Source organism: Phaseolus vulgaris, chromosome 7, assembly GCF_000499845.2.
Source record: "Phaseolus vulgaris cultivar G19833 chromosome 7, P. vulgaris v2.0, whole genome shotgun sequence".
Lineage (NCBI taxonomy): Eukaryota > Viridiplantae > Streptophyta > Magnoliopsida > Fabales > Fabaceae > Phaseolus > Phaseolus vulgaris.
Genome location: NC_023753.2, coordinates 855,910 through 877,567, shown reverse-complemented (window position 1 = coordinate 877,567; position 21,658 = coordinate 855,910). Strand labels below are relative to the sequence as shown.

The 21,658-nt window shown below is 33.5% G+C and overlaps 4 protein-coding genes across 6 annotated transcripts; 2 read left to right on the top strand and 2 right to left on the bottom strand.

Moving 5' to 3' along the window:
• The first annotated feature begins 1,221 nt into the window (after nucleotides 1–1,221).
• On the top strand, nucleotides 1,222–7,790 carry LOC137830384 (phytochrome-associated serine/threonine-protein phosphatase-like). Of its 3 annotated transcripts, none has more exons than XM_068637677.1 (12): nucleotides 1,257–1,430; nucleotides 2,399–2,545; nucleotides 2,631–2,698; nucleotides 3,868–3,925; nucleotides 4,424–4,478; nucleotides 4,596–4,729; nucleotides 5,216–5,326; nucleotides 5,475–5,525; nucleotides 6,411–6,554; nucleotides 6,639–6,734; nucleotides 6,847–6,918; nucleotides 7,594–7,790. In XM_068637677.1, the coding sequence occupies exons 1-12, from the start codon at nucleotides 1,350–1,352 to the stop codon at nucleotides 7,672–7,674; spliced, it is 1,098 nt and encodes a 365-aa protein (XP_068493778.1). In that variant the 5' UTR covers nucleotides 1,257–1,349; the 3' UTR covers nucleotides 7,675–7,790. The 3 variants fall into 3 exon arrangements, with proteins under 3 accessions (XP_068493780.1, XP_068493778.1, XP_068493779.1); XM_068637678.1 differs by having other exon boundaries at nucleotides 1,258–1,430; nucleotides 4,656–4,729; XM_068637679.1 differs by lacking the exons at nucleotides 4,424–4,478; nucleotides 4,596–4,729 and having other exon boundaries at nucleotides 1,222–1,430.
• A 1,361-nt stretch (nucleotides 7,791–9,151) lies between these two features.
• Nucleotides 9,152–11,570, bottom strand: LOC137828575 (thioredoxin-like fold domain-containing protein MRL7L, chloroplastic). Its single transcript, XM_068635205.1, is given in 6 exon segments — nucleotides 9,152–9,179; nucleotides 9,181–9,299; nucleotides 9,416–9,527; nucleotides 9,632–9,713; nucleotides 10,417–10,979; nucleotides 11,300–11,570. Coding segments are annotated over 6 exon segments (1,023 nt in total). The 5' UTR covers nucleotides 11,429–11,570; the 3' UTR covers nucleotides 9,152–9,161.
• A 1,192-nt stretch (nucleotides 11,571–12,762) lies between these two features.
• Nucleotides 12,763–14,793, top strand: LOC137828023 (uncharacterized). Its single transcript, XM_068634422.1, has 5 exons — nucleotides 12,763–12,863; nucleotides 13,100–13,176; nucleotides 13,291–13,344; nucleotides 13,489–13,617; nucleotides 14,338–14,793. The coding sequence occupies exons 2-5, from the start codon at nucleotides 13,117–13,119 to the stop codon at nucleotides 14,467–14,469; spliced, it is 375 nt and encodes a 124-aa protein (XP_068490523.1). The 5' UTR covers nucleotides 12,763–12,863; nucleotides 13,100–13,116; the 3' UTR covers nucleotides 14,470–14,793.
• A 399-nt stretch (nucleotides 14,794–15,192) lies between these two features.
• Nucleotides 15,193–21,658, bottom strand: LOC137828022 (uncharacterized). Its single transcript, XM_068634421.1, has 10 exons — nucleotides 21,204–21,658; nucleotides 20,894–21,119; nucleotides 20,727–20,816; nucleotides 20,224–20,393; nucleotides 19,894–20,033; nucleotides 19,133–19,310; nucleotides 18,445–19,039; nucleotides 17,937–18,049; nucleotides 17,075–17,318; nucleotides 15,193–15,693 (listed from the first exon to the last, which is right to left on the bottom strand). The coding sequence occupies exons 1-10, from the start codon at nucleotides 21,380–21,382 to the stop codon at nucleotides 15,466–15,468; spliced, it is 2,163 nt and encodes a 720-aa protein (XP_068490522.1). The 5' UTR covers nucleotides 21,383–21,658; the 3' UTR covers nucleotides 15,193–15,465.

Below are 21,658 nucleotides of genomic sequence, written 5' to 3'. Positions count from 1 at the left end.
CACCAAATTTAATTAATTAAAGTTTTCTTGTAGTTGTTAATTTAACTAAAACTTAATATATGTCTCATAACAAAATAAACGATCATATTGATTAATGTGAATAAACACATATTTTGATATATTTTTTCTAACAACTATAGATAAAGTATCATTAATGATGAGTGATTATGTATTGGTCGAGACCGGAAGATCCGGTAACACTCGGTATTAGAAACCATTTAATTGGCTAAAGTAAAAACCTTAAAAAGGGAAAAAGGAATATAGAATAAATAAGGTAATTGTATTTTTATGATTATACACATTAAATACGACTCATTGATAATATAGTTCATTATGAATTATATAAATAAACACACTAGACAAAAGTAAATGTACGTCATCATTGCACATCGAATAATAAACACTTATTTGAATGTCATAGTACTTTTTGTAAATGCACTATCGACCTAATAACCAAAATTTGAATGAATAAAAAAAGAAAAAACAAAATCCTTCGAAAAAGAATAATAAAATATTCAACTCGTAGTCTTGACTCTCTCAACTCCATATGCAAACAATAACACATTACAATAAACATTTTTAAAATCTCAAAGTGATTTATATATTTTATAATAATTCTTTTCATATCACACGCGTGCTATATGAAAAAGTAACCCTAAACACAAACTAATCCATATATATGACGATTTCACTTATAGAAATGAAAAATGTTAAATATGTATTAATTTTTAATTAAAGTCACGTACATCTAATTCGATTTATGCATGAAAAAATCTCAACAAAAGTCTTTCAAAAGATATGACTTTAAACTTTAAAAAATTAAGAATGAATCTCTGTTAGAAAAATATGACTACTCCAAATTTGTAATGTTTTTTTTAACTTGTCAATTTACTTAAAATTGGTATAAAAGTTGAATGCTTTAGTGAGAAAAAGGAAGTAAACATATTAATAAGCAATACTAATGTAATTAATAATCTACCAAGACTCAGACATAACTCTTAAATGGTATATCTGTATCAGAAATTCAGACACCGACACTCATATAATATTTACAAGATACATAACATATTTATGTACATAAATCTTTATTATTAATTTATATAATTCATAATTATAATCCGTGTTAGTGTCTATATAAAGGTAATAATATTCTTTAAATTTCATAAATTTAGGGGAGAATAATTTAACATATATAAGCAAAAGGCCAAAGAAATGAAAGAAGAAAAAGGTTAATAAATATAAGTGTTAGTTTGTTGACTCCTTTCAACCTAATAAATCATTCACCGTGTTTCTGGTTCTGGTTCTTGCTGTGCCCGTTCGTTACCCAAACCCAACCGTAACCGGAGAAGATGGATTTGGACCAGTGGATCTCGAAGGTCAAAGATGGCCAGCATCTTCTCGAAGACGAGCTTCAACTTCTCTGTGAATATGTACTTCAAAACCCTCTCATGCTCACCCTTTATTCTCTTTATCTTTCCCCTTTTTTTCCAAATTAGGAATTTGATTCCGCATTTTCTTCCCATTGCCTTTTCAATCCAAGTCTTTGTTCCCGAGATTATTCGGATTCTCGCACTATTTCTGCATGGACGCTTTTGTCCTTTTTTCCTTGAACTGTTCTGTGCCAACAAAATTCTCAGTGCTGTATACCTAAAGTTCTTTCTTTCTCACTCTTCATGCCTTGTATTGTGCTCAATTCAAAGAAGATGGTATTTAATAAAGTCAGTGATCAAATTAATTTTCTCATTGCTAAGTAAGTTGCTTTTTTGGAAAAGAAAATGCGAAACGAGTTTCTTTGTAACCTAATTTTAGCTTACGCCAATTTTAGTTCATAGAGAATCTTGTTTTACTTTATCTCCTTAAAGTGTTTGTAGAGAAGTTTTTCCAATAAAGTCCATAGTTACGTTGAAAAGCTTTTATTAAGAGCCGTATGCGGTGAATGAGAGTTCGGTCGGACTATAAGAACTCTTAGTAGCCTCTGAACAAAATATCATAGTTCATTACAGTAAAAATAAACTTGTTTTCCAGTTACATTTCCTGGGCCGACTTAATTCAATATCCGAAGGATCTTTAGCGTTATTATGAAATCCTGCCTGAAAACAGTTATGTTTTGGTCTGGGCTGCCTCTGTTGTGTTTTGTGCTTATTGCTGGACATGCTTGTTTTATTTTGTGATAAGTTAGCCATATTTTGTTTGCGGATGCTTCTGGGAACAAGGTTGGTAACTTGGTAATAACAGAGGTTTCTGTATAGTGGTTCTTCTCAAGGCTACTTTTTCTTTAGTTCTAGTTGTCATTTGTGCACGTTGGCGTTACTACTCAAATATGTTTTATATTAACATGCATATTCTTTTGTTTCTATTGAATACATAATTAAAAGTTTTGTTTTTTCGAATACCTTAGGTAAAAGAGATCCTTATTGAAGAGTCCAATGTGCAGCCTGTCAATAGTCCGGTAACTGTTTGTGGTGATATTCATGGTCAATTCCATGATCTGATGAAACTTTTCGAAACTGGGGGTCATGTGCCGGAGACTAATTATATTTTTATGGTATTTGCTACACCTTCCTTTGCATTGACTTCAATGATTTAGTATCTCTTTTTTTGAGTTTTATATTTTTGTAAATGTGTGGCAGGGAGACTTTGTTGATCGAGGTTACAATAGTCTTGAGGTTTTCACCATTCTTTTACTTCTAAAAGCTAGGTATGTTCTTTTAATGTTTGTTTGCACCTATCTTGACTCTTGACATGCTATTCCTTTTGCTTGAATTGTTAATAAGATTTTCACTTGGATTTTGTCTTAGCCGTGGAGGCATTTAAGAAGAGTTTTAAGATTAAGTCCCTCATAGTATCAAAGTGTCTAATAACTATACTATGTCAGTTTAATGATTTTTACACGGTTAACTTATTAAAAAGTTCCTTAGATATATACCTTTCAAGGTAATTGCTATAATAGTAAATAATCTTACAATATTCGAGAATCCATGACTGGATGACAATATAAATAACATTTACATTGTGATTTATTCTTATTTAATTCTAATACCAAAATGCTTACCAAAATAACACTTTTAGTCTTCTACTATTATATTAAAATTCTACATTGGAGCATTAGTTGTGGTTTTGATTTTTGGATTTAGACCATCTGACCTTTGGTGCTGTGGTGTACAGTAGGAAGAAAAGGAGGGTAATAATGGTTAGTGTCTCCTGTAAAAAAAAAAAGAAGGAAATTTTTTTGTAGCATGGGTAGTGCTTGGGTCAGTTAGCATTTTAGAAAGGTGGTAATGGTTTAGGGATTCGGAGGCAAATTGCGAGTAAGGTTTGGGAAGGAAGGAAGCAAAAGTGTTTGTGCATTTATGTAGCATGGGTAGTGCTAGGGGTCAGTTAGCATCAGGAAGGTGGTAATGGTTAAGGGATTCAGAGGCAAATTGCGAGTAAGATTTGGGAAGGAAGGAAGCAAAAGTGTTTCTGCATTTATTTTCTGTCTCTGTTTTGTGATCACCATTTAAGTATCTGATAAGATTTAGCAAAGGGGATGCAATTCTTGTTTCTTCTCCTTGGAAGGAATAAGATTGATCAAGCTTTCTGAAATTGTTGAAGCTCTTGCATGGAAGACTAAATTAAACATTAACATATTAATTAGTTGGCTCTTTTGTAAAGATTTTATCTACAGTTTAACATGGCACAAAAAATGTGATTGTAAACTTGTAGATTTCATTGGTCATATTTGAAGCTCAAATGCTAGATCTATTGCAACTTTCATTTGCTGTATAATTTATGTCTTTTGTTGAGAAGCAGCTATTGGTGTGTGATTCTTTTATTTTTTTTTCCTTTTAAAATTTATGGATCCTTTGTTTTTCTGTAATTTCATAGATACCCAGCTAACATTACTCTTTTACGTGGAAATCATGAAAGTAGACAATTAACCCAGGTACGCTTTATGAATGAAATCCTTACGTGAATCATTCCAAGCTTACTGAATTTTATATATTATTATTCAACTGGGAGGGCTCTATAAAATATTTCTGAATCTTCTCAGTCTAGCATGCTAGTTAGTTATGATATTAAAAAGTTTTAGTATTGTGATTACATATGTATATGACTCCATTACCCTACTTAATTTTTCAATATTGCTAGTATTGTTGAGTTCACAGTGTTTTTTTCCTGGGTCCAATAATTAATTATTGACAATTTTAAATTTAGTCCTTTTGAAATTTTTAAGCATGAATTGGCTAAGCTAGAGGAATCTAGTTGTTTGGTATTTTCTGAAGCTGTAATCAATGTTTGGAGATGGTTGTTTTGTTTGAAATTTGAAAATGGCTAGGGAAACTAATGGAAGTTATGACCCTTAGGGATCTTTTCTTCCATGGATGTGAGATTCAAGAGGTAAGTAATAGCCAGGTTTCTATGTGTCTTCTGACATTTGTAGGATTTGGTGGGGCTTGTTTATTGGCTTTGGCTACTTGATATTGGAATATTGCAGAGTAACATATTTTACCTTGCCTTATAAAGACTAAAGGGTGTAAAGTTTTGTTTTTTTTAGTTTGTGCTTACTTGATTATTGTAGATTGTGTGTAATGTGCATCATCATTTCCTGACAGTCGGGGTTATGTGCATTATTAAAGATGTGACCTCATGTAACTTTCTGTTTGCACACCCAGCCGCAGTGAGCATTGTGAACTTAATTTGGAATGGTGGGAAGGAGAGGGAAGTAGGGAAACAAAGTGAGGTAGAGGTGAGGCAGCCACTCTAAATTCGTAGGTTTATCAATTGTCTTTAGTCTGCTTCTGACATAGTAACTACATTTGTTCTCTTTTAGTAGCATCACCTAAATCATTATCAGGGAATGGATTTATGCACGATAAAATACAATGGTGCCTATTTTTCAGGTTTTATCAGTGTGTTGTCAGAAGTCATAATTATAAAATGTATAGTTCTTAATAATCATAAATAATAATACAAGGGCCATGATGAAGTATTTAGCCTGCATGTTTAAGAGAAGGAAAGAGGGAAGAATAGAACAAAAAAGATAGAGAGATGAGAGAAGCGGATAGATTGAAGAACCGAGTAGTTTCCAATTTGTGTAAAATACAATAGCCATGCTTCATTTATTGATTAAGTGCTTAACATTAACAACTATAAAATCTGACCAATCCATAGACCAGAAATGCCAAAGTATCATGCTGATTTATGTTAATTTTTTAATTTTCTGTTTTGATAGGTCTATGGATTTTATGATGAATGCCAGAGGAAGTACGGCAATGCCAATGCATGGCGGTATTGTACAGATGTGTTTGACTATCTAACACTTTCTGCAATTATTGATGGAACTGTAAATATCTTTTACTCTCTTCTCTCAAGTATATATCTCCCATGTGTCTATGTGCATCTTGGTAGGGGTAGCTTACTGGATTAACTTGACTTCTGTTTGATGTTGCTTGTTCAAAACTTAAGTCTTCTACATCTTATGCTTGACCCAGGTGCTTTGTGTTCATGGTGGCCTTTCTCCTGACATTCGAACAATCGATCAGGTCCTCTAGCCCCCTCCTTAATTGTTAGGCAAACAATATTTCTATAGCATAGACTGTCTCCTCACACATGTCGTTTTCAGGCACTGGCGGATGCACATTATGTCTTGTGAGGACAATTGCCTCTACAAGATTTTTTATTTTATTTGTTGATGTATGAAAAAAAAATTCTCTGTTAAAATTTATAGTGCCCCAATATTACAATTGTGGTCAAAGCTCAAGCATAATGTGATATTGAAACTAAAGTATTTTATATTTTTTTGATTAAATAGGGACTTTGTGAAACCTTGTGATATTTCCTTTTTATTTTAATATTATAAATTATTGTTTGCCCCCAGGGGAAAAAATTATGGATCCACCGTTGTTTTAAGCAGTCTAATTATTTGGTTTTGTTTTGTGAGATTAAGTTAAGTATAAACTCACTTCCTAAGAGTGAATATATAACATGTAGAGTAAAATTGCAATTTGATGTTTCTGAATTTATGGTTCTTGACTCTGCGTTCATGATGTGAAATGTCTCTTTAACTTAGCTTGCGTGCTGGTCCTTCCCAATGATTCTCATACTATTTTGACTTTTGGCAGGAAAATGAGCAGTTTCACACATGTATATTTTCCTTTTTTTTTAATTTTTTAATTCTAACGTAATTATGTGCCTTTTTTTTTTTTACTTCAGAAAGCCTTCAATGCTAACCGTTTTGGTATTTTGTTTGAGTCAAACATATTTGGAGCAGACAAAAATTTATATTTTATTTTAATAACCACTCTAAAAAACACTTGTTTCTCAGTTTTTGGGATCAGTATTATGATAAATGTTGTGGTTTTTGTTAGTCTTAACGAAAGTCATTGTCTATCTTGATTAAATAGACAGTAATGAATTTTTTATTGCAGATAAGGGTCGTTGATCGGAACTGTGAAATTCCTCACGAGGGTCCTTTCTGTGATCTAATGTGGAGTGATCCTGAAGATATTGAGACATGGGCAGTCAGTCCCCGTGGTGCAGGTTGGCTATTTGGATCAAGGGTGACTTCTGAGGTAATGCTTTAAAATCGATATTTCTTATCGATTTTAGAATTGAATATTATGCTTTAATCTCACCAGTGCATTTTTTTAATGTAGTTCAATCACGTAAATAATCTCGATCTTGTTTGTCGAGCACATCAACTTGTTCAAGAAGGCCTCAAGTATATGTTCCAAGATAAAGGCCTTGTAACTGTATGTTTCTTATATGAATTACATTAAATTTTATTTGCCCTAAAATTTTCAAATATAGTTTCAGACCCATAAATATTAAGTGGTTAACAGTGATTCCCTTGGAAATTTGCAGGTATGGTCTGCACCTAATTACTGTTACCGATGTGGAAATGTAGCTTCTATTCTGAGTTTCAATGAAAATATGGTGAGTCATCTGAAGCCTTTTGTTTTGTCTAAATCTATGTCCTTTATTATAATCTCGGTCACTTCATTTTGAATTTGTGGTATCATGGTGCTTTTCTTTTCCCTTGATGCATCAAATACTACTTATTCTATAACGACTCCATTGTGATGATATGGAGGGCGCTGTGATGGCATGAACATTTATGCTTCGTGTTTGCCTTGTGGTTTTATATGCTATCCGGTGGTCACTGTTGAACTTCAATGAAATCATGATGAAATTTCATCTTTTATTTTACCTGGCATGAAATTTTCAATTTAGTACTGCTAAATTTGCTGTGATGCGATGAGTGTGTCAGGAATGGATAATAAATCTTATATGTGAAGTGAGTTTAGTGCAGTTGGTTGACCAGGGTAATATAACTAAATTTGTTTGTTTATGTAATGTTTTTTTATTAGACATGTTATTCAATACTTTCATCAATCAGATCATGTTAACAAGTTATAAGTTTTTTTTTTTGCATGATTATAAATAAAAACTTTATTCTAGGTTTTACTATTTATTAGTTTAATATCTGACATACTAAGGAATTTGATTGAAATAAAGGAGATATACTTGGAATAGAATAAAAGTGAAAATGTGGCAAGTATGAATAGGCATGTAAAATTGCTATAACTTGTAGATTCTCCTTTGTGACAGGAAAGAGAAGTTAAATTTTTCACTGAAACAGAGAACAATCAGATGAGAGGGCCCAGGACAGGCGTTCCATATTTCTTATAAATTGGTGCAAATTGTTTGAATTTATTGTAAAATTATAGTGATTTAATGATTGGACATTGATGGTCATGTATTACTTGTTGTGCTTTGCTTATAAAGGACTGATCCTAATTTCATAACATTGGGTCGCAGGATATTTTATATTTAATTTTTTTAGTGAGAATGATTTTATTGTTTAATTATTATAAAAATGTATCTATTTAAATGGAGTTATTAGGATATCTTGCTATATTTTAAAACAGCCAAGAGCTCAATATCGTGGCTGGAACATGAAAATTTCTCGCAAGATGAAAAAAGGAAAGAAAAAAAGGCTCACGTTTTGTTTTCCTACAAAATTCTAGTTGACTCTCATTGTAATAATTCATATCAAATGTTTATAGTCTTCTGTTGCTCAATAAATAATTCTTGTTTCGTCTAATAGTATTACAAATGCATCGATAAATAGAGTTAACTTTTTATAAAAACTAAAATATCTTAATAAAAAAAATTAGAAATTCTTCCTAAAATGCATCAAATCGAGGGGAGTGTATGTTTTTAAACAAACTATTCAAGTTACCAGTTTCAAGTTCAATAAAATTATTATAGTAAATAAATAAGATATCAAATATTACTAAAAATATACTTCATAACTCAATGAAGTTAAAACTAAAATAAAACACTCCTATAAATTTATACATATTTAAAGTACATATACAAATTGAAATAAAATATTATATTTAAATTAAAATTCAAGTAATACTTATTACTTACGATAAATATTTTAGACTCTTTTTACTTTTTAAGAAAAAAAATATCATTAAATATTTGTTTAAGTCAAATTTTGACCTTTTTTAATGTTCTTGTTCAAGTTGATTTTGTAATTTCTATAAATTAGTTATTCCCCAGTATTGTGATTTATTTTGTAATTTGTTTGAATAGATTACTTCAACATCAGAAACAGTTTTCAAAACACATTAAATACTACTTGCTTTTTCCACCACGTTACTTGGATTTAACGGAGAAAAATGAATTATTTTATGCAATCATAAATACTACTTGCCACCATACTCTATTGTCTATCAAAGTCTAACTATCAAAATCGCATACAGTATTGTTAGCCAATACTACTTCCTAACACCCTTTAATATCTATTACAAATAACTCTCATCTATACCAAAAATGACTCAATGAACCTTCTAAATATGCATAGGGCCCCAAGTATACATGGAGTTTTGACTCAGTAGCAAACTAGTAATCTGGTCTTGAATTTTCATCTTCCATGTTCAGTTTTTCTTTCATCCCAACAAGCTAACTCTGATGCTCATTTCCTCTGATGGCTTCCATGGCTAACAATTTTCTTGCCTTTTTATGCAAGTTATTTTATCATATTATGTGCAGTCAATAGAGCTATACATTCCCCATGCATTGGTTATACAAAGGCAGAATGTCAGAGGCATCTCTACATTTTAATATTTCAGTAGGATGGACTCAAAATTTGGACCCTTCATTTTTCAGGACACTGGATTATTAAGTGACAATAGAAGGAATATTTTCTTGGGAAAATGTCATATTATTCAAACAGGGTGGTTTAGCTGCTCCATAGTAAAAGTAAGCCATGACTTTTGACCACTCTTCTGCAGTGCGAATGTCTGAGAGACCACCAAATGGAAGTTAAGCAAAGTCAGAAGGAAAAGAGCAAAGAAATGATGGGAAACACATATTTCTTTTCTTTTTAAAATATTTTGGGGGTAATATAGAGCAATACCTTTGTCACGGAATAAAATCTTGCCAGCTTTTGTGAAGATAATCTCTGGGAATACTGATACTTGAAGTGCATCTACCAGTTCAGTCTCAACAACAGCATCAATTGCAACACACTTTAATAAGAGATGTACCAGAATGTGAGACAACAAAAAAACCATCTCATGCTAAAGTAGCAGGAACCAAAGGCAATAAGCGTATGATTTTACTGAGTACTTACTCTTGGTGATGGCAATCTGCAGTTCCATATGATGTGCACAGCCTTCTCCAGTTCATCCCGAATTTTTTCATTCTCCTTTGGCCTACAAATAAAATTAAGAACTTTTACTTTTATTTTATTCTAAATGTGATATGGAGCACTAGAATTTCATAAATATAAATGTGATGTATCAGACCAATTAAATAAAATTCCCTTAAAGTACATTAGCTACATTCTGAGGGTAACTAAACAAAAGGTTGGAAGTCTGAAAAAGCCCCCATCAGAGCTCCATTCCAAAAGATAAAAAGGACTGGTTAAAGAACCCATAAGTATAAAGGTTTTATTAGAAATTGGAACAGGGATGCGTTGATAGCACTTTTCTATAAAAATGGTTTACTTTTGATTTCCTAACCAATACCCTAAGGGAACTTGTTACCATTGTCCAAAGATACAAAACATTCATACTCATGTGCAAACGAAGTATTCTGCAGGAAAACTAAATCTAGGAAAGGAATCCTCATAGTAAGGAGTTGGAAAAGAAATAAAAACCAGGTGAGTAATTAGTATATCCAACTGCACTAAACCTTAAGTTGTCAAAACCAACCAATTCCAAACATCAGACTACTCTGAGTTGAGTTCTCTAAAATGCCAACAATTGTTAATAATGGTAACATACATATTAACTCTGTAGCATTGACAACAGCAGAACAACCAGCATTTAGGTACTTACTTAAGAATACTCAAGCAATTATTGGGCTTAAACACAGGATGTACAAAATAAACATCAGAAATATGTTAGAGCAAACCTTCTATATCGATTGTGCACGAGAACAATCAAGGGACTTATGTCTTTGAATACTGTCTCCTCCCATTCTGCAGTCTTTATGTCTTTGATAGGACGAATGTAATTATCATCTTGCCACACTATTTCCGGATGGTCAACATCATCGTCATTGTCATCATCCTTTTTCTCGTTCTTAATGGTAATTTTGTCAAAAAACTGACCCATGCTGAATCCCCTTCCATCAGCATCTTCAGGCCAGTTTGGATCATCCTCTTCCACAACAAGAGGGTAATCCTCCATAAGCTTCTGCATTTTTTTCTTCTTTTCCTCAGGGTCTATTTCCTCTTCCACATCAGGTTTCTTAACCAACACCTGTCTAATTGCTCTCCTCCATTCCAGTCTCTCCTCGGGACTCATAAGGTAAGGGTCATTATTAGCAGACCCAGTTGGTGCATACTTGTCATCATCATTATCATCATCATCATCGGAGTCACTAGATGCTTCTTTCCCTCTCTTCCATTTACCACCATCGGATTTGAGTGCTTGGACTCTGCTTGTGAGTCTTATTGTTCTGCTATTACCATCCTGTTTGAGAGAAATATAAGAGTTTATCAAACTGTATAGGAGATAGTACTCTACTTAGACCTTAATTGAATAAATTTCTCCATAAACACTTTGGAGAAAAAGAACACAAGGAGATGAAAATGAACTAAAACAACTAAAGTCCTTAACTTTTACAGAAAATATTCCATCTAATTTGTTAAAAAGCTAAGGTAGGAAGTTATGGGAGAATCTCAAGTCATGTCCTTTTGCCTTCTTATTTTCTTCTTCTCTGATGAAGAAGTTTACTTTTTTACAAAAAGGGTGGTAGAAAAATTGCATGGAGAAGAGATTGATGTACTTGCCAGGTTTAAGGGAAGGGTAAAATTGAAAAGGGCATTGGAAGGAAGAAAACATGAAATGGAGCTCTGTTTTGTAACCCTAGATGTAACGATAGAGGGGAAGGGCAGAGTGATGGAATGTGGCAGCGCCATTTCTTGATTCAAAGTTCTGTAAAAAGGAAAGAATGAAAAAGTTGAGTTGAATTGAAATGAAAGTGTGACAGAAAGTTGAATCTACAGTGAAACTGAAAAATGCAGAAAAAAGGGTTTATAGTTGAAAGAGGAATGGTGAGGTGGCTTGCCAAGCTAAGCTATGCTTCACGTTCCCCTAATCCACTCTGTTTCCAAATTTTGTGTTTGCTTCCACAGAGAGGATTTGAGTTGGCGGTGAAAGATAATGGAGAGAGAACAAAGGGGTGCGAACAGAAGGTTTTTGCTTCCTGCACCCCATATTAACAACAAATACACTGAAATACTTTTTAGATACGGCTCATCCTCATTGCCCTTAATAATTTAAAAGATTTTGACTTTCAAATTAAAGTTTTGAATATGCAAGTCTGAAACTAATATGTCACTATGAAAGTTTATCTGAATAACATAAATGACCTTCTGAATGTCAAGATCTGAAAGCAAACATAAATGAGTTTCAAATTCTGATCCTCAACACCACTTATAAAACATAATTCTAGAACTCATAACTCACTTATGTATATGGTCGTTTGAAAACTTAAATAAAACACGAAAATGACTTTCCACATATCTAAATTCAAAGTATATAACTATCACTTTCGAATTTCTATATCCGTAACAAAAATAAAGTCAAAAGCAATGTTGAGTTTTAAATTTTAAATTGGATGCATGTCTGGAATGATGTGGTGCAAGGAGAAATTGCCTTTAAGATATTATTTAATCTTTAAACTTAATTCTTCCTCACCTCCATGTTTTCCCTCTTCTCCGCTACACCATCACTGTTAGAGAAGAAGGCATATGGGTATATGAACATGGGCCTAAGTTCACTATAGGTTAAAATTCAAAAGTTTCAGGCTTTTACTTCCTGCACCCACAATTAAGTGAAATGGCCAAATTGCCCCCTAGGTCATCCCCACTACACCATCACTGTTAGAGAAGAAGAACAATGTAGTTAAAAGAAGAGTAAAAGAAATTTCGTATAGAAAACTCTTTCCAGAAAAGTATTGTATATGTTGGAAAGTTTATTTGAAAAGTTTATTCCAAAAAATTTATTCTGAAAATCTTTTCCCGTTCCAACAAATCTGTTTTAGAATGTTTTTCATGAATTTTGAAAAAGTTTTTTATAGAAGAATTTCCAGAACAAGTTGTCTAGAAATCACTTTAAAGAAATGTAGAATAGTTCTTTTGAAAATTATGGGAGTGCAGGTTCAGAACACAGGGGTGCAAGAAGTAAAACTAAAATTTTGTCACTTATAGAATTTATTGGGCCAGTGTTTTTAATAACTTAAAACTAGAAAATAAAATTGAAAACCAAGAAAAAAAAGAGCAGAACAAGAAGGGGGAAAAATAAAAGAAAAACGCGACAATTTTTTTCTCCTAAATTCTGACCAGCTCCGAGGTAGGAAGCAACAGACTCCAAATTCATACTCAATTCTTTCGATTAGTATTGTTGGTGTTTAAGGATTGAGGATGCGGTTTTATTGACGGTTTTAAAGTCGTGATTGAAACGGGAAAAGGGGTTTTGGAATGAAAAAAATGATCAATTTTTCAGAAAGAATATTTGGAACTTGAAATGGTTTGATTTGATCATGTTTTTCCAGCGTATGAATGTTTGTTGTTTAATTGGGTATGCAGATTAAGGTCGGAAAGCCATGGAAGAAGATATGTCGAGTTCAGTAACAGCAATAAACTCTTCCAATATTGGATTTCAGGTACTTTCTTTCTTATCTTTATTTTATTTCATGTGCTGTGATTTTTATTTTTGGTTCTATAGTTCCTTTTCTCTGGGTTCTTGAAAATATAATTTGGGGTGCTGTTTTATGCAGCTACTGAAGAAACAAGGTTGGAAAGAAGGGACTGGTCTTGGAGTATCTGAACAGGTTTTCTTTCTTACTCTCTTTTTTTTTCTAACTGAATGATGGAATTTGCTCTCAAAATTTGTAATCTACTTTGATTATAGAAAACAATGTATAATCATTGTGATAATTGCAAGGATTTTGAAGAATAATTGATTATGGAAACAGGGTAGATTAGAACCTGTGGAAACTTATATAAAGAATAATAAAAGAGGTTTGGGAGCAGAACAAGTGAAGAAAAAGGCCTTGAAAGTAAAACCAGATCGTAGTGATTCCTCTAAAGAGACCAGTCAACAGGTAATATTTTCTTGAGATTGCCTAGGGTTTTTATACAATTTATTTGTTTGCATCTTTTATGTAAAAATTTACCTAAACAAATTTAAATGGTAGAAAGAACTTTGGCTTGACATATCCAGAAGCATGACATAACCATGCAAATACTACTTTTTGTTTGGAGTTGGAGGATGATCAGCAAAGGTTTATTACTTAGAGAATGCTGGTTCCAAGTTTAATTGATTGAAATAGACTTATTCTTCAAGAAAATGGAGTTGAAGGAACACTAACCAAATGTAGTTGAACTGTTGAATATAATTGGGATGTGACCAAATTAACCTGTTATAAAATTTTATATTAGAACATGTGTCACGACGAGAGGAACCAATTCTGGTTTCTTTAACATGGGACTAGATTTTTTCATGTTACTGGAAATATGCTTTGAAAATTTGTTGCATTCAAGTTTATTATAGGGTTATTTTGGGAAGTTTTTTTCCTCTTCCTTTCAAAGTAAAAAGAAATGCTGAAACCACCAAGTTAGAAAATGAGACGAAGAAGATGCATGATAATAGTAATTTGTTCCAACAGTGTGGCAAAACTCATGTACTACAGCAGTACACAGTGTTGAGATCATTTTGAACTTACTGTATTTTTAAATTTTTGCATTTTTTAGCCATGTTGACATGAATACAAGATTTACAAGTTAATGATGTCCTGTTTTTCATTGACTGCAAATAATTTCAGGATCATTTACCTAAAAAGAAAAGCAAAACATTTTCTAAACGGATGAGAAAGATGCAGGAGTTTGAAAAGAAGATGCAAGAGAAGGAATTTGAACGCGCTTTTTTCAGAGAGTTCTGGCCAGATAATGTATAAAAGAGAATCAAGTAGTCCATACTCTGTCAGAAGAACTTGTGAAGATTTCAGAACACTTGTGCAAAGGAACGAGGAATTAGGTGCAAATATTATTCACATTATCATGAGAAATATGTAAAAGGGGTGGAGGAAGAAGCATTGTAAGCATTGTACTAATATTTCATTTAGGGGCAAATTTCTCTTGTTTGTCTGGGGTACCCTGTATGTGACCTTGGTAATATGGATCTCCCTAGACAATGTTTTACTTTTTTGGTCCCTTTCTAACAAACATTTTAGCTGTACTGAACATGTTCTTTATGAAACATCCAATTTTTTTCTTGAAAACCGACTTGATTCTTAAAGAAATAATAAATCATCAAATGTTTTCAAGATTATAAACACAAAATTCTTTGTTCCATTACTTATTTTATTTCTAATTTTAGTATATAATCGGTTCTTAAAAAAGATACATGCGTATTAATTAGTCTATAAAGAAACTATTAACGAGCAAAATTGAACCTTAAAATTACTTACTGAACGTCAAAGAAAGACTAGGATGTGTTGTGTACAATTTTTAGGATTATTTGATGCTTCCTAGAGAATAAATTGAATTTGAGTACGTTTTTGTAGGATCAACTTTGGGTATTTACATTTTTTTAAACAAAATCAGAAGTATTTAGTCATGCCTAGAACAAATTCTATTACATCAATGAATGGATTATTATATATACTGAATTAAGGAGATGACATTGAAAAGAAGCTTGTTTTGTTGGGATCCTCTTTAATCTTGTCAAAATTCACCGGTCATATTTCTGTAGCACATTACTATGATGCCGTACAAAAGATCCAAACAACCTCAGCAGCATAAGAAGGAAGAAAGAGGTAAGAGAAGAATATACAAGTTTTGCTCCCAAATACGAAAAGGATTCATACTTCAAGAAGAGACAAAAAAAAAAAGAAAAGAATGAAAGAACTAGATTATATGGTTAATGAATGATGGTTACCCAGAAAATGATGTCATTTTCTTTTCTTGGAGTCTTCAGGCTTAATGAGCTGAACAGGAGCAGCTGGTATTCTGATCCACCATTCTCTAATCCTCCTTATCCATCTATCACTACTCTCCTTCCTACATGGCATCTCCCTTGTATAATACTCAAGGAATACCGCCAAAAATATATATTTTGGTGGAACGAAAGCAAACACTACTGCTATGAATACGAGTAATAGTGCAACCTTCTCTGTTGCCTGCACAACAAATGCTAAACTTCAGAAAAAGGTTAACTATTCAGGAAACTTACTTTCCAATCAGCGGATACTTTATAAAATAGGAAATTAGCAGTGCTACAAAGGATGCCATTATTTATATGCTGATAAATAAACTTATTTATGACAAAAAAATATGTTCAGCAGGGAACGGGTGATAATTTGCTGTTATTGTATACATTAAAAATGAACCATTTAACTCAATGGAAAATGCTAGCTCAATGGAAAATATTAGTCTTCTAAAGAGTATTCTTGCAATATTCCTGGCCAAGATGGGGGGACATCTTGAAAAAATCCAAGGCTTCCTACTGTGCTTAAGTCATCATTTAGATAATGGCATTCAATAAGACTACTATTCCTTACGTTTTTTATAAGATCCTATTAAAGAAATTAGTTTCATATAGTCAGTAGCATTAAATTTGTCTTGAACTTGTATGTTTTTTCCAAAATTAACCCTAGCATTAATGAAATACACTTATTCTTTTTTTTAAATAATTAGTTTTAATCATGTTAGTCTCTTTTATAATTAACAATATAATTTCCCAAAATGTTCTTTATCCAAGACAAAGCTAGACAAACAAATAGTTTAAGACAATGCATTTTACTTGTTATTTTTTGAACTAAGAAAAATAATTAATAATGAAGGGTATTTTGTAAAAAAAATTAATGTGGTAGACATTCTAGATTGAATCTTACAAGAAGGGCAGGAGTATTAATAATTAATAGAATCCACAAAGTCTTCTCTCTTAATATATGCATTTCGTATACCTTGTACTGTGGACCTATACTTGGAATAGTACATTTATGGAGTTTAAGGTCATGAATTGCCATGAAGTTTGGGGTGGAAGGAATTTTGATTATTAGATCAGTGTTGGTCGCACCAGTAATGAAGTAAAAAGTTGTGGCAGTATGTTTTTTAAAATTTGGTGTAGCAGAATACCATATCTCAAAGGCACCTTGTGGCTGCGGTTAAAATTTCAAAGATTGTTTATTTAGCCTCTCTTTATTACCCTCCCCAGGGTTTCTTCAAGAAACCTGCCTATACAGAGGGATTGTATTTGTAGAGCTATTTTTCCCTTTCGAGCCTGTTTAAATTTTCAGTGTTTATTTGCATATGTTCAAATCAAAGCATGCCTTGTCCTCCTCCACCCTCTCTTCCTATAACTCAAAAAAATTCCAACAGATGATGAAGTTCTTTTCGTTTATGTTTAATAACATATCTACTTCATTCACATTGGATTATGAAAAGCAGCACAAACCTCATTATATTAATGTACGCATGTTAAAAAATGTATTCGACCAACTACATGCACAACGTTTTAATTTTTTCTTCGTAGAAATAGAGCAAGACTAGGACACTCACCTGTGGTAATATAGCAAGTAGAAGAGCTCTCAATTTTAGGAGAACAATATTTGCAGCTTGAATGAGTGATTCAAAATGTGTAATGGCCTCTTGTAATGTGAGAAGTTGTTCTACAGCATTTCGATTTGCGGGTGGAGTTACTACGAAGGCTTCTAATGATCTTCCCTTTCTGAAATACCTTCGCCAGAGCATGAGAACTGCAATACACACAAAAATAGATGGCAGAAGGTACTGGATCCACCCCCTGTATTCAGAATGGTGCGAAAAACATTATGGACAGATTAAAGGCAGGACAAAGTGGTGATTAGACGTACATCAGACATGCACTTGTTAAATAATAGAAAGACTACATTTTGTTCATTTGATTAATATCCTTCCATATTGATTTGTTTCTTTGCCTTCTGTTTTTCTTGACTCTCTTGCACTGTAATCTGGTTTAATTTACAATTATTTCTCAATAATCAATACATGTTAAAAGTCAACACCGTATAGTGATCAACTTGAGCTTTGTCCATTTATATGTGTGAGGAAAATGCTAAGAAACTAAAGAAACCATTGTTGGGTCTTACCCAAACATCTTAGGAACTGAGATCAAGTGGTTATGACTATGACATTTATACTAGACGGGACGAGAGTTGAGATAAGAAACAACATAAAATCCTTTTGAAATGTACAGAAATAAAAGAATTTTTTTATAAATCAGAATGTGATAGAGTTGAGAATCAAAGATACCTACTAACAAAAAATGAGAGTGATACTGGCTTTTATACGGAAATCACCAATTTGAAACAGCAGATATAAATGACATCGGATATTAATGGGCCAAATCCAGTATATGCTGATTTTACAAGAAAACAATTACCTTATAATCATATAACAGGCGAGTAGCAAAAAGGCTGCTGATTTGTAAAAGTCTTTCCATGAGGCTAATAGCTGTAGTCGGTTAGCAGATACGATGACCGGGTATAGTAGTTCCTACAAAAGAGAAAAGAATTAACCATACAACATATATAAAAAATATTGGTTCCTTTTATTTTTCTTTCATCCTCTTGGGAAACCTTATAGTTTGAGTTTGAGAAGTTGAATCATGCCAACCCAGCATACATATCTTTAAGGTTTAAAATTGAAATACATTTCAAGTACGAAGCAAAATAACGAGATGAAGGAGCATTTTCAATTTTAGTTGCAGCATACTATGACAACGACAACAACAAAATCATATTTAACTAGGTTAGGATTTACGGCATATTATAACAACAACAAAATTATTTCCTTTCTGACTAATCCTCTTAACTTTACTATAATTTCCATGATCAGAGCAACTCGATTTACCAAAAAAAAAGGAATATAGAATGTAAATAATTATGAACCTTCATTACTGCAACATTTGTATCAATTCCCTCCACCTTCACTTGGTCCACAGTTGCTTGTGCAGCTTCAGCTTTTCCAGTGTCCAGAAGGGACTTTCTCACTGCCATTTCCAAGGGATGTATCTCACCAACCCGGAGATCACTAAAAAAACTTGTTCCCTCACAAATATCAACCAGCACTTTTGATCTGAATCCAAGATAGAAAAGTGCCATAACTGCAACCGGAGACACTGATAGATTTCCTTTTGTATCTTTAGCTGCAGGAATATCACGTTTACCAGAAACAGCCGTCAAATTTGCTAAGTTATGTGACATGGTTTCCAAGATTAGGTCTCCCCGGGGAAGAGTTTCAGCCAGGTTAAAAGTAAGTAAAGTTTTGTAGTGGGATGAGAAAAACCGGAAAGCTTCTCTAACTGCGCGATAACGGAAAATGCCCAGAATAGCCCTGGCAAGTACTTCTGATTTTTGTGTATCTTTAAGGTTGTATTTCCTGATAAACTTGTGTGTACGTAAGATCTCCAGACTAATGTCCAACCAATAGTCACGGCGCAAGTTTGCTTTAAATTCAGGGAATTCAAAATACACAGGCTCCGCTCTGTCAATACATCGGGAACAATCATAAAATTCGAGTGGATAGCAAGTGGAATATATAGACAAGTCAGATGATATTTGTCAACAGATAACATACACAGAAGTTGACTTATACATCACAGCTTTATCAAACAGGCGAGCACCAAGGGGTCCAGTTAGATCAGGCTTTATGACCTGTTTCATATCTGAGCACAGATCATATCGAACAGCTTTCTCATATATTCCAACTCCCAGCGGCTCAAAGTACAGAGCATAATTGGTCAGGGTCAACCGCCCTATAAAGGTCAGAAAATTGAGGTTCAACTGAGTAAAGTGGAAAACATGTATGGATCATTCATTACTCAGCAAGATGAAAATGGGTTCCTAGTCAGTTTGTTACTACATTTCTCAGAGACAAAGCAGCGAGGAAAGGCAATCTAAAATAATTTATTTCATTAAATCCAGTTTGCTGGATTCTACAATTATCTTTTAATTAAGGCCCTAAAAAGACTTCCCTTGAGCATAAATAAAGGAGATTATTCCACGAATTTTTTTACACAAACAGACCTTCGTTATAACTAACCCGCATAAGGGTTTCCCTTCAATTAGTGCAAAAAATACAACTAAGGGAATGTTCTAGAAATAATTAACTACAAAAATTCTATTGCAGCTCTTGGTGACTGATTGGGCTCTTGGTAGCTCAATGACTCCAGCAGGATTGTGTTAACTAGTGAGAGCAGGTAACCACCTATGCAAGCTATTTGAATCTGCCATAATCCTTGTAGTAATTCCAACATGTTGGCGAACTAAAATCAACATGGACAACTAGACTATTTCAACATATAAAATCGGTTTTGGGTATTACAATGAACAACTCACCAGGCCATGCAGCGATTCCAATATGTTGAAGAACAGGTTGAGTTGGAATTGTCCCATCAATATCAAGGACAATCTCTTCGTCGGCAAGCTGAAGATTTCCAATAGATGCAGACGTCACATTCTTAGAATTCTTGATAACCCTGCATGCAACTTGTGTCAACACAAACAACTACAACAACAGCAAAGCCTCATTCCATTAGATGAGTTTAACCACATGGACCACACTGCACCATTTGGCTGTTATTAAAGACCAAAGGTTCAGCAATGCAGCAAGTACACAAAAAACGTAAGTGACGAAGTGGAAGGAAAAAAAAAAAACAATAATCGTACTTATCAAGGAATCTAAGGTATTTGTCATAAACAAGAAAATGAAGCCGATGCGCGGAACTACTCGTGAGCGCATAGAAGAGATTGTGGACAGTTACAATATCAGCAACGGAAACACACACAGGAGCAATCCGCGAGAAAGCCTCTTGACCAACTGTCTTCTTTTCATCAACCTAAATAAAATTCATTGCAATCACATCATCAACACTAATATTTGAATGACTATTCAATCTAGAGTTTAATTGTCATGTACCATCAATGTAAAAAAATTCCCAGTGTCAAATCATGATAAAAATGACTTTTTAGTTGATTCTTGTAAAAAAAAAAACCCAACAACACACTTATTCTAAATAACAATGTGTGACTGAAAAAGCAGTGCAAAATCCTTAACCCACATGACAATTTGTGATTGGATGATAGTATATAATCTTTTTACATTGTTAGTACAAAGCTTTTCAATTTTATTGCTTAGGATAATGGGATTGGATTGGATTGTTGGTGAAAACCTGAAGAGCCATATTAGTGGAACTTGAATAAAAGAAGGAGGAGTCATCCTCATCCGCGGTGGTTTCCTCTTTACTTGAACTGGGGATTTCCTGCAATGCAGAAAAGAACTGAATAACAATGATGATGATGATGATGATGAATGTGTGGAAAAGAGAACGGACTGAACTGGGAGGGTGTTGACGCTGGGATCCTCCCATGCAAGCATCATGTCAAAGGTTAAACGACGAAACTCCTTGTCGTTTAGAAAATCGGAGTTTTGACTGAGTTTTTGAAGCGCTTTGTAGGAACAGAACTCCAAGAGCTGTCTAGCGTAGGTGAGAAGCTCCTTGACGCCGAGAGGGAGTTCCGAATCGAAGCAGTATTGCAATTCCTGCGCGGACATTCCAAGGATCCTGCGCACACAACCAAATGCATTGGTAATGAAATGAAAATGAAAACGAAATGAAGGAAAAGAGAGAGAGAGTGAGGAGAATAACTTGGAGCAGCGGGAGACGACGGAGTTGGCGAGAGGAGAGAGCTGAGGGATGGGTTTGGGGGAATTGTCGGAACCATCGGCGGCGGCGTCGGCGTCCGGCGAAGAAGGCTTGTTGCGGTGGAATAAGGATTTGAGCGAGTTCTGATGATTTCGAAGGATGTTCTCCCACATTCCCTCCATCTCATTTCCTTCAATTGCTTTTCAATTCGATTCAACGATTTATCTCTCTTCTATCTCATTGCTATCTCATTGCTCATTGCAATTCGATTCAACCCACTTTGCTTCTGCACTCCTTCTTCTCCATCTTTTCACTTTTTCGCTTTCTCATCAATTTTCGAATCCCTTATTCATTTCCTTTTTTTAATTTTATTAAAAAACAACTCAAATTCATAAAATTCGATTTATTATATATTATTAAATATTTTAATTTCAAGTGTAATCTTCAACATACCCTCC

What these genes read in the sequence shown, in the direction of transcription:
- LOC137830384 (XM_068637677.1), top strand. Translation starts at nt 1,350, where the DNA reads ATGGATTTGGACCAGTGGATCTCGAAGGTCAAAGATGGCCAGCATCTT. An exon ending in CTTTTACTTCTAAAAGCTAG is followed by an intron (nt 2,699 to 3,867) that starts GTATGTTCTTTT and finishes GTAATTTCATAG; the next exon opens with ATACCCAGCTAACATTACTC. An exon ending in CTGCAATTATTGATGGAACT is followed by an intron (nt 5,327 to 5,474) that starts GTAAATATCTTT and finishes TGCTTGACCCAG; the next exon opens with GTGCTTTGTGTTCATGGTGG.
- LOC137828023 (XM_068634422.1), top strand. Translation starts at nt 13,117, where the DNA reads ATGGAAGAAGATATGTCGAGTTCAGTAACAGCAATAAACTCTTCCAAT. An exon ending in CTTCCAATATTGGATTTCAG is followed by an intron (nt 13,177 to 13,290) that starts GTACTTTCTTTC and finishes TGTTTTATGCAG; the next exon opens with CTACTGAAGAAACAAGGTTG. An exon ending in CTAAAGAGACCAGTCAACAG is followed by an intron (nt 13,618 to 14,337) that starts GTAATATTTTCT and finishes AAATAATTTCAG; the next exon opens with GATCATTTACCTAAAAAGAA.
- LOC137828022 (XM_068634421.1), bottom strand. Translation starts at nt 21,382, where the DNA reads ATGGAGGGAATGTGGGAGAACATCCTTCGAAATCATCAGAACTCGCTC. An exon ending in GTCGTCTCCCGCTGCTCCAA is followed by an intron (nt 21,120 to 21,203) that starts GTTATTCTCCTC and finishes TTGTGTGCGCAG; the next exon opens with GATCCTTGGAATGTCCGCGC. An exon ending in ATGTATAAGTCAACTTCTGT is followed by an intron (nt 19,040 to 19,132) that starts GTATGTTATCTG and finishes ATGTATTGACAG; the next exon opens with AGCGGAGCCTGTGTATTTTG.